This window comes from Cherax quadricarinatus, chromosome 56 (genome assembly GCF_038502225.1).
Source record: "Cherax quadricarinatus isolate ZL_2023a chromosome 56, ASM3850222v1, whole genome shotgun sequence".
Taxonomy (NCBI): Eukaryota; Metazoa; Arthropoda; class Malacostraca; order Decapoda; family Parastacidae; genus Cherax; species Cherax quadricarinatus.
The window spans coordinates 13,907,635-13,919,841 of NC_091347.1; the positions used below are offsets into that span (position 1 = coordinate 13,907,635).

A 12,207-nucleotide genomic window follows, 5' to 3' on the forward strand; every position below is an offset into this window, starting at 1 on the left:
CACTAAACTACAGACCTGTATCTCTAACGTGTATAGTATGCAAGGTCATGGAGAAGATCATCAGGAGGAGAGTGGTGGGGCACCTGGAAAGAAACAAGTGTATAATTGACAACCAGCACGGTTTCAGGGAAGGAAAATCCTGTGTCACAAACCTACTAGAGTTTTATGACAAGGTGACAGAAGTAAGACAAGAGAGAGAGGGGTGGATCGACTGCGTATTTTTGGACTGCAAGAAGGCTTTCGACACAGTTCCTCACAAGAGGTTACTGCAAAAGCTAGAGGACCAGGCACACATAACAGGAAAGGCACTGCAATGGATCAGAGAATATCTGACAGGGAGGAAACAACGAGTCATGGTACGCGACGAGGTGTCAGAGTGGGCGCCTGTGACAAGCGGGGTTCCACAGGGGTCAGTCCTAGGACCTGTGCTGTTCTTGGTATACGTGAACGACATAACGGAAGGGATAGACTCAGAAGTGTCCTTGTTTGCAGACGATGTGAAGTTAATGAGAAGAATCGAATCGGACGAGGATCAGGCAGGACTACAAAGAGATCTGGACAGGCTACAAGCCTGGTCCAGCAACTGGCTCCTAGAATTTAACCCTGCCAAATGCAAAGTCATGAAGATTGGGGAAGGGCACAAAGAAGACCGCAGACACAATATAGTTTAGATGGCCAAAGACTGCAAACCTCACTAAAGGAAAAAGATCTGGGGGTGAGTATAACACCGAGCATATCTCCTGAGGCGCACATCAATCAGATAACTGCTGCAGCATACGGGCGCCTGGCAAACCTACGGATAGCGTTCCGATACCTCAGTAAGGATTCGTTTAAGACTCTGTACACCATCTACGTCAGGCCCATACTGGAGTATGCAGCACCAGTTTGGAATCCACACCTAGTCAAGCACGTCAAGAAATTAGAGAAAGTGCAAAGGTTTGCAACAAGACTAGTCCCAGAGCTACGGGGATTGTCCTATGAAGAAAGGTTGAGGGAAATCGGCCTGACGACACTGGAGGCCAGGAGGGTCAGGGGAGACATGATAACGACATATAAAATACTGCGCGGAATAGACGAGGTGGACAAAGACGGGATGTTCCAGAGATGGGACACAGACACAAGAGGTCACAATTGGAAGTTGAAGACTCAGATGAATCAAAGGGATGTTAGGAAGTATTTCTTCAGTCATAGAGTAGTCAGGCCATGGAATAGCCTAGAAAGTGATGTGGTGGAGGCAGGAACCATACATAGTTTTAAGGCGAAGTATGATAGAGCTCATGGGGCAGGGAGAGAGAGGACCTAGTAGCAATCAGCGAAGAGGCGGGGCCAGGAGCTGTGACTCGACCCCTGCAACCACAAATAGGTGAGTACAAATAGGTGAGTACACACACACACACACACACACACACACACACACACACACACACACACAAAACACATGCTCTCTAACGGCTTCTGATGATAACAAAATTTGGTGTTCTTCGGTTATAATCAATAAATTCCTTTTTTTAATTCTGATTGTTTTTCCCTATGTTACTGAGTAAAATAAAAATTATTTTTTTAAAGGGCGTAGAACGTTTTACCTTATACTAAATGGAATTAAACTCGATAATTTGTACTAATTATGAAGCTCCAATCAACTATTTATACTGATTCTTAATGAAAATTAAAATAGTTTATCCTAATAAATGTACATTGTTTACATAGCTTTAGTGTATACAAAGTTGTGTGTGTGTGTGTGTGTGTGTGTGTGTGTGTGTGTGTGTGTGTGTGTGTGTGTGTGTGTGTGTCTGTCTGTCTGTCTGTGTCTTTGTAAATTGTTTGATACAGAAGAGTGGTAAACAGGTTTTTTGGGACGCCATCCTGGAAAACCAATTCATGTCCTGAGGAGAACTGAGGAAAAAGATGTTACGGATGAAGGAAGAAAGGACAGGAGTAAGAGGATACTTTTAATTTGTTTTAAGAATCAAGAGGAAGTACCCTTTTATGCATTATTTAACTTTATTACGAATAATCAACAATGAGGGCAGCATTTATTCCACTTTTCTCTACAGCCTCGACGCGAGAAGCCTCTCTAGGCTTTTCCTAGAGGCTAGTGAAGATGATAATTATGAAAATGAACGTGGAGACAAGTGAACGTGATAAAGATGATGTGGAGAGTGAGATGAAATCTTTGGTTAGTGCCATCACCGGGCCTGAACACTGCTCAGGTGACGAATTAAAATAGAGGATCACAAATACTACAAAACCAAGGCGATACCTGCCGTTGACTGGCCAGCACGGCAGCAAAAGTCGTGCGCATTCAGTGTTTAGGGAGGAGGCTAAACTCTGCCTTCAGTAATTAGTCCAAAGTTTGAGGTTGCTTATACGTTCACTTCAGCTCTCTCACACACGTTAAAGAATCCAGGATTCTTCTTCCTCGTCTTCCACTGAGCCTCGTTTATTCTCGTTATCTAACACCACTGCAGTATTTAGCATATCACATACTCCAAGCCACAGAGTTAAAAATCACAGCTTAGACGTTGGTCTTTCCACTTCTTGATACTAGTTTGAATTTTCTAACTCGCATGTGAACGATATATATATATATATATATATATATATATATATATATATATATATATATATATATATATATATATATATATATATATATATATATATATATATATATATATATATATATATATATATATATATATATATATCCTATAAACAAAATATATAAATGACTTGTTCAGTATGTACTAATAACACTCGTGGTGTAAAACGACCCTGTTCACCATGGGTAGCTGACCACCCTGGAGGGAGCGTTAACTAACACGTACACTCAACAATCTCAGATAGTCACAAGTGTAACAAGAGCTTTATCTAAATATATTCACTGCTTTATTGAATCACTCATATATTTTTTCCAGAGTCTATAAAAATATATAACAGTCAACTTGGTGAATGTGGGGGAGGGGGGGAAAATGGTTTTTAGGTGGGGGAGGTTGGCGGGTCATTTTTGTCACGGTGATCACTAGTAACAGCAATGGTGCCGTGACGAATGCGCCACCATTATTACGGTGCCGTGACGAGAGTACCACTATTATCACGGCAGCAACGGTACATATGGCTTGAGCCGCCCTTCAGGAGGTTACGATGTAAATGCAGGAGAGTGACGTTGGATGTTGGGATCACCTGGGTCGTGAGGTGAGCAGAGGATGGTGGCGAGGTGCTGCTGCAGGCGCTGACGCAGAGAGCAGCCAGGACGCCAACAGACACGATAGCAGCAGCGTGAAGGAGATGGCCGGCCGGGTGTTAGGCCCTCCCCCATGATGCATCGCTGCTGGATGTTCTCCTGCTGGGGAGGAGATACGGCTGAGTCCTGGGCTCCTGGTACACACACACACACACACACATACACACATACACACACACACACACACACACACACACATACACACTCACACACACACACACACACACACACACACACACACACACACACACACACACACACACACACACACACACACACATACACACACACACACACACACAACCCACCTGACATTTCATACATGTGTGCAAGAGAAAACCACACAGGTTACTGACACTACCCGCATCAACAAGATACGCATATCAATTTGCAGAAATGCCTCTGGAGAATACCTGGAGAGGGTTCCGGGGGTCAACGCCCCCGAGGCTCGGTCTGAGACCAGGCCTCAAAAAAGAATCACACATAGAAAATGAGACTCTCAGTAAAGTGGCTGAGAGGAGTAACATTTAATATTTACTTTGTTAAATACTACAACCATATTGGGCATTCAGATTAAGAACCTTACAAAAAACTATCAAGAACCTTAGGAACCACCATCGAGAATCACAGGAACCACTATCAAGAATCACAGAAACCACCATCGAGAATCACAGGAACCATTATCAAGAACCACAGGAACCACTATCAAGAATCACAGGAACCACTGTCAAGAACCACAGGAACCACCATCAAGAATCACAGGAACCACTATCAAGAATCACAGGAACCACTATCAAAAACCACAGGAACCACTATCAAAAACCACAGAAACCACTATCAAGAACCACAGGAACCACTATCAAGAACCACAGGAACCACTATCAAGAACCACAGGAACCACTATCAAGAATCACAGGAACCACTATCAAGAACCACAGGAACCACTGTCAAGAACCACAGGAACCACCAAGAACCACAGGAACCACCATCGAGAATCACAGGAACCACTATCGAGAATCACAGGAACCACTATCAAGAATCACAGGAACCACTATCAAGAATCACAGGAACCACTATCAAGAACCACAGGAACCACCATCAAGAACCACAGGAACCACAGGAACCACCATCAAGAACCACAGGAACCACCATCAAGAACCACAGGAACCACTATCAAGAATCACAGGAACCACTGTCAAGAACCACAGGAACCACCAAAACCACAGGAACCACCATCGAGAATCACAGGAACCACTATCAAGAATCACAGGAACCACTATCAAGAATCACAGGAACCACTATCAAGAACCACAGGAACCACTATCAAGAACCACAGGAACCACTATTAAGAACCACAGGAACCACCATCAAGAACCACAGGAACCACCATCAAGAACCACAGGAACCACCATCAAGAACCACAGGAACCACCATCGAGAATCACAGGAACCACTATCAAGAATCACAGGAACCACTGTCAAGAACCACAGGAACCACTATCAAGAACCACAGGAACCACTATAAGAAAGCAAAGGAACCACTATCAAGAACCACATGAACCACTATCAAGAATCATATGAACCACTATCAAGAACAACAGGAACCACTATCAAGAACCACAGGAACCACTATCAAGAACCACAGGAACCACCATCAAGAACCACAGGAACCACCATCGAGAATCACAGGAACCACTATCAAGAATCACAGGAACCACTGTCAAGAACCACAGGAACCACTATCAAGAACCACAGGAACCACTATAAGAAACCAAAGGAACCACTATCAAGAACCACATGAACCACTATCAAGAATCAAAGGAACCACTGTCAAGAACCACAGGAACCACTATCAAGAACCACAGGAACCACTATAAGAAAGCAAAGGAACCACTATAAGAAAGCAAAGGAACCACTATCAAGAACCCCAAAAACCACTATCAAGAACCACAGGAACCACTGTCAAGAACCACAGGAACCACTATCAAGAACCACAGGAACCACTATCAAGAACCACAGGAACCACCATCAAGAACCACAGGAACCACCATCGAGAATCACAGGAACCACTATCAAGAATCACAGGAACCACTGTCAAGAACCACAGGAACCACTATCAAGAACCACAGGAATCACTATAAGAAAGCAAAGGAACCACTATAAGAAAGCAAAGGAACCACTATCAAGAACCCCAAAAACCACTATCAAGAACCACAGGAACCACTGTCAAGAACCACAGGAACCACTATCAAGAACCACAGGAACCACTATCAAGAACCACAGGAACCACCATCAAGAACCACAAGAACCACAGGAACCACTATCAAGAATCACAGGAACCACTGTCAAGAACCACAGGAACCACTATCAAGAACCACAGGAACCACTATCAAAAACCACAGGAACCACTATCAAAAACCACAGAAGCCATTATCAAGCACTACAGATCAATCAGGGTTGGAGGCTCGATCCTCCTTTCGGCGACGATTAAATCATTAGAACGCGAGAGCAACGGTCTGAAGGAGATAACAGGGCGAACTGTGTCTAGAGAACCGAGTAAAAAAACATCAACGAAGGAAAACATTCATCTCTCCGGAAACTCTGATGTGTGCAGAATTAAAAGTAGGTAATTGCAAAACTTGGCCAAGGATTCTCATCAGCTCAGAGATAATAGCACGCTCGTAAAAGAAAAAATTATAATGAATCATTTGCCTACAGTTACCAACGGCATCTTTCCTTTCTGGAGAACTAATTCGTTTTGAAGTCTTGAGGTTATTGAAGACACCGATTAACCTAAAATGTTCGGGTGTTTACTGACGCTCACGACCAGGCTAAAGCGAGCGGGTGTTAATTAGGTCCCGACCAGTCTACAACGCCTGGGTGTTAATTAGGTCCCGACCAGTCTACAACGCCTGGGTGTTAATTAGGTCCCGACCAGTCTACAACGCCTGGGTGTTAATTAGGTCCCGACCAGTCTACAACGCCTGGGTGTTAATTAGGTCCCGACCAGTCTACAACGTCTGGGTGTTAATTATGTCCTGATCAGTTTACAACGTCTGGGTGTTAATTAGGTCCCGACCAGTCTACAAAGTCTGCGTGTTAATTAGGTCCCGACCAGTCTACGACATTTGGGTGCTCATCAGATCCTGACCAATCTACAGCGATCTAATGTTTAGATTCTTTATGTTCCCATTTATCATGATTTTCTTTTTTCTTGTTCTCTACATTGAAAAGCCTAATTAAGCGAAGACGGGAAAGAATAAAGGTCGTGTGAGGCCACGGGTCACGAGGCCACGGGTCACGAGGCCACGGGTCACGAGGCCACGGATCGCGAGGCCACGGGCAATAAGTTTACAGTGGTACTATCCGCATATAAATAAATAATTTATTCCGTTTAAATTAAACATAAAACAGATGAAATTATATTAATTACATTAAAAATTATTTTCTTCGTTGCAGTGTTCTTTTATAACGAATTATTACGCAAATTTCCAAGTCCTGTTTTGTTATATAATTATAATTGTAATTAATATGTCATTCAGCGTTATCAAGTCAACATAAATAAATTAATATAGATTCGAATCTTAACAAACTTGAAAATAAATTTATACTTGCCAGTTACTATGAAAATCATTTTTTATTAATATTATTTGACGAAAAATTGACTTCACAGTAAAATACTTTTAGCAGTAAATTCATTTAAAGAGAGAGAGAGAGAGAGAGAGAGAGAGAGAGAGAGAGAGAGAGAGAGAGAGAGAGAGAAAATTTGGCTTCCTGTAATTGATGAAATATATTTCTTATAACTAGGAAGCTGAGAATAAAGACAGGCAAACATTTGCGTACATTTAGACGATAAGTTCTGTGACCTTATATACTCCTAGGACCGAAACGTTTCCTCGTTAAACTGGCCTAAGAGTTTGCCTGTGTCTCTTGATCGTCAGGCTGTAGGTATTATATACTTTTTTTTCCAGCTATGACAGGCAAGCTGAGGATGCTCCAGCGAACAAGTTCTGCCAGCAATCTATCCTCATTTCACTACGTTAATTTTCTTGGAACTTCAGTTTTAAAAACTTAATATAAACTACTAAATGCTCTGTATACACTTCCCACTATCCTTCTAAATCCAGACAAAACATCAAGTTAGACAGGATACAGTAACTATTAGAGGGGAGACATTCAATTAAGTTAGGTATGGTTTAGTTACGTTTCTTAAACACCTTTTGTTACTTGATAAGTAACATGCTTCGCGAAATCGTAATAACGTGATTGGCCTGGAGTTTTAAGACTCAATCGTCTTGGGTTCAAACCCCACCCGTTCCGTGGAATTTTTTTTTTTTAAGTGACATTAGATAATTCCTCACTACTGTTGTTCCTGTTGTTTTTTATGTTACGATTAAAGGCAGTTATTAATGATAGCAATGACAGTTATTAATGACAAAGTATTACAAACTAACGAGAATGACGCACCTATGATCATTACGATTTAAAATGTGCTATTAAAATTTGTTATCATTAAACATTTATTTATTATCAATAAAATGTATAATTCTTCACTAAACTCAAAATTGTGTCACCAGAGGCGTGAGTGCCTGTTGTAGTTATTTTTTAAAGGGTGCGATAGCATAAGGAACCGCATGAGCCCTATTACCAGAATTCCGGGTACAGTAAAGTTCGTCAGCCATGTCGGTGGGAGGCAGGAAGGAGCAAATATGCCTCAGGATGCAGCAACAGATCACCGGGAAGAGCCTTGAACCATCAAGGCATCTGGCTGGCTGCTCAGTACAAGGGTTTGTCAACAGATTGGCAAATCAACTGACTGGCGTTCGGATGTGACCCAGACTAGGGCGTGCTGATCTCTTTCGTTGATGCCAACTTCGTGTAAAAGTTTAGCACTGAATTGCAGAAGCAGGGACTTTTAAGGGTTGAAGTTTTTTTGCATGTTAGTCTACTGGCGAATTCCAGCTTTAACGACCCATGTAGTTGATAGATTTTAAACCTAATAATACCTATCATAACTTACAATCAAAAGTACTTGAGGGCTAAATTTGGCAAAGGCAAAGTAGGTTTCCTAACACCTGCTGACCCTTCTACCTAGACAGTAAACCTAGGAGTTAGCCGACTGTTGTTAGTCGCATCTTGTAGAAGACCTACACAAGTTAATTTTCTTATTTTTCTTAGGTTATCCTTTTCTATTTACTCAACATGGCTACAAGTCAGCATAGCTTCCTCACACAAGTTAGTGCAGCATCAATTCAGGCTTGAAACTAGAACACTGCTCCCGTGGAAACACTGTGAACACATTAGCTGACACCATATTGAAAATACTTGTCGTATAATCAATATCGCAGCCAATACTAAAGCTGTGACACCATCATGGAACAGTGGTGCAAGCCAGATACTACCATACTGCCAGCAACCATGTGGCTTCACATGGTTGCTACATAAAGAGTATATGTAAACCCTGTGAGGCGCGTATATATGTGTATATACACAGTCGAGTCCTAGTTACAGTGAGGTCGCCTGATCGCGTTTCCAATAGTCCTTACACACAATACCCACATCTATGAGTGTTGGACATGTCGACTATTCAGCGAGCCCTTCTTCAGAAGATTAAAAATAGTGTACAACATAGGATTATATGCAAAGGCAAGACATTAGCCATAAATCAGGTGCAGTAAGCGAGTCAGAAAACTTAACAAGTGTCCTTCAAGGAATGTTTAGGTATATGATCTGATTTCCAGTGTTTTTATTTTTTGAGAGAGATACTCAAATAAGGTATTGATGAAACCATAGTCGACAAGAGTTTTTATTGTGCTTAGAGGAATTTTTTTTTACAGGGAATGGAACTTGTTGGCCACTTAATATTATGGCTATAATTCTTATCAAGCTGGAAACTGTAACTTTTATATTTACATTAGTCATATTAACTGAGACGCTACTTCCATTACGTATATTTTTTTTAGTATGCAAACACAGTTGGTAAGAATGGTCATTGGTAACCTCATGATATAACTACTTTTGTCTTAAGAGCACTTGTTGGCGAACCTGACTCAGTTCTTGGTCCTTATTTAGGTAAAGTGTCTTACCTCTCACTACAAAATTCTCCTGTTATTCAGGTTCCAGTCTGACGAGGGTTAAAGAAAGATCCATGAAAAGAAAATACTTGTATCATCATTCAACACTTTCACCTCACTCACACATAATCACTGTTTTTGCAGTGGTGCCCAGAATACAACAGTTTAGAAGCATATACGTATGAAGATACACAACATATCCCTCCAAACTGCCAATATCCCAAACCGCTCCTTTAAAGTGCAGGCATTTTACTTCCCATTTCCAGGACTCAAGTCCGGCTATAGAAAAATAGCCGGTTTCCCTGAATCCCCTCACTAAATATTACCCTGCTCTCACTCCAACAGATCGTCAGGTCCCAAATACCATTCGTTTCCATTCACTCCTATCTAACACGCTCAAGCACGCTTGCTGGAAGTCCAAGTCCTTCGCCAACAAAGCCTCTTTTACCCCCTCCCTCCAGCCTTTTCGAGGACGACCCCTGCCCCTCCTTCCTTCCCCTACAGATTTATACGCTCTCCATGTCATTCTACTTTGATCCATTCTCTCTAAATGATCAAACCTCCTCAACAACCCTTCTTCAGACCTCTGACTAATACTTTTATTAACTCCACACCTTCTACCAATTTCCACACTTCGAATTTTCTGCATAATATTTACACCACACATTGTCCTTAGACAGGACATCTCCACTGCCCATAACCGCCTCCTCGCTGCAGCATTTACAACCCAAGCTTCACACCCATATAAGAGTGTTGGTACCACTATACTTTCATACATTCCTTTCTTTGCCTCCATAGAAAACGTTTTTTGTCTCCACATATACCTCAACGCACCACTCGCCTTTTTTCCTTCATCAATTCTATGACTAACCTCATCCTTCATAAATCCATCTGCTGACACGTCAACTCCCAAATATCTGAAAACATTCACTTCTTCCATACTCCTCCCTAATTTGATATCCAATTTTTCTTTAAATCATTTGATACCTTCATCACCTTACTCTTTTCTATGTTCACTTTCAACTTTGTACCTTTACACACACTCCCAAACTCGTCCACTAACCTTTGCAATTTTTCTTTAGAATCTCCCATAAGCACAGTATCATCAGCAAAAAGTAACTGTGTCAATTCCCATTTTGTATTTGATTCCCCATAATTTAATCTCACCCCTCTCCCTAGCATTTACTTGTTTAACAACCCCATCTATAAATATATTAAACAACCATAGTGACATTACACATCCCTATCTAAGACCTACTTTTACCGGGAAGTAGTCTCCCTCTCCTCTACACACCCTAACCTGAGCCTCACTATCCTCATAAAAACTCTTTACAGCATTTAGTAACTTACCACCTATTCCAAATACTTGCAACATCTGCCACATTGCTTCCCTACCCACTCTATCATATGCCTTATCTAAATCCACAAACGCAATAAAAACTTTCCTCCCTTTATCTAAATACTGTTCACATATATGCTTCAGTGTAAACACTTGATCTACACATCCCCTACCCACTCTAAAACCTCCTTACTCATCCGCAATCCTCTTACCTCTAATTCTTGCAATAATAACCCTATCGTACACTTTGCCTGGTATACTCAGTAAACTTATTCCTCTATAATGTTTACAGTCTCTTTTGTCCCCCTTCCCTTTATATAAAGGGACTATACATGCTCTCCGCCAATTCCTAGGTACCTTCCCCTCTTTCATACATTTATTAAACAAATATACCAACCACTCCAACACTATATCCCCCCTGCTTTTAACATTTCTGTCATGATCCCGTCAGTTCCAGCTGCTTTACCCCCTTTCATTCTACGTAATGCCTCACGCACCTCCCCCACACTTACATTCTGTTCTTCTTCACTCCTAAAAGATGGAATACCTCCCTGGCCAGTGCATGAAATTACCTCCTCTCTTTCTTCGTCGACATTAAAAAGTTCCTCAAAATATTCTCACCATCTCTCCAATACCTCCATCTCCCCATCTACTAACTCCCCTACTCTGTTTTTAACTGATAAATCCATTCGTTCTCTAGGCTTTCTTAACTTGTTTAACTCCAATTTTTTTTCTTATTTTCATTAAAAATTTCTTGCCAGTGCCTCTCCTACTCTATCATCTGCTCTCCTTTTGCACTTTCTCACCACTCTCTTCACCTTTCTTTAACTCACCATATACTCTACTCTTCTTATAACACTTCTGCTTTGTAAAAACCTCTCATAAGCTACCTTTTTCTCTTTTATCACACCCTTTACTTCATTATTCCACCAATCACACCTCTTTCCTCCTGCACCCACCCTCCCATAACCACAAACTTCTGCCCCACATTCTAATACTGCATTTTTAAAACTATTCCAACCCTCTTCAACCCCCTCCCCTCCACTACCAATACTTGCACCAGCCCACCAGCCTGCCAATAGTTGCTTATATCTTACCCGAACTTCCTCCTCCCTTAGTTTATACACTTTTACCTCAGTCTTGTTGCTATTTTTCTCTTGCCCCATCTACCTCTTACTCTAACTGTAGCTATATATATATATATATATATATATATATATATATATATATATATATATATATATATATATATATATATATATATATACATACATATATATATATATATACTGTATAGCCAGTATTTCATGTTTGAGTAATCATAGCAAAAATATAAAACAAAAATTTTCAACCATAAACATCCCTTAAATAAAAGAAATTACGAAATTACAGTGACATATTAATGTTATATTGATCCTTTAATCTATGTTAATTCCTGAATTAGTGAACGTCACTTTAAATGGCGAAAATAATCAGAAAAAAATTCAATTTGTAAAATTATAATCAAAATTAATTAAAATCTTTGAGATTCATTTATAAAATATAGTACAA

At 40.8% G+C, this 12,207-nt stretch overlaps 1 protein-coding gene across 1 annotated transcript in view; it reads right to left on the reverse strand.

The window, feature by feature from the left end:
* Positions 1-2,726: 2,726 nt before the first annotated feature.
* The window catches only part of LOC128700673 (uncharacterized), a 226,582-nt gene continuing 217,101 nt past the window's right edge, over positions 2,727-12,207 (reverse strand). Inside the window, exon 7 of the mRNA XM_053793965.2 lies at positions 2,727-3,343. Coding sequence (XP_053649940.2) covers positions 3,180-3,343 — 164 coding nt within the window. The 3' untranslated portion in view covers positions 2,727-3,179. The remainder of the gene's footprint in view (positions 3,344-12,207) is intronic.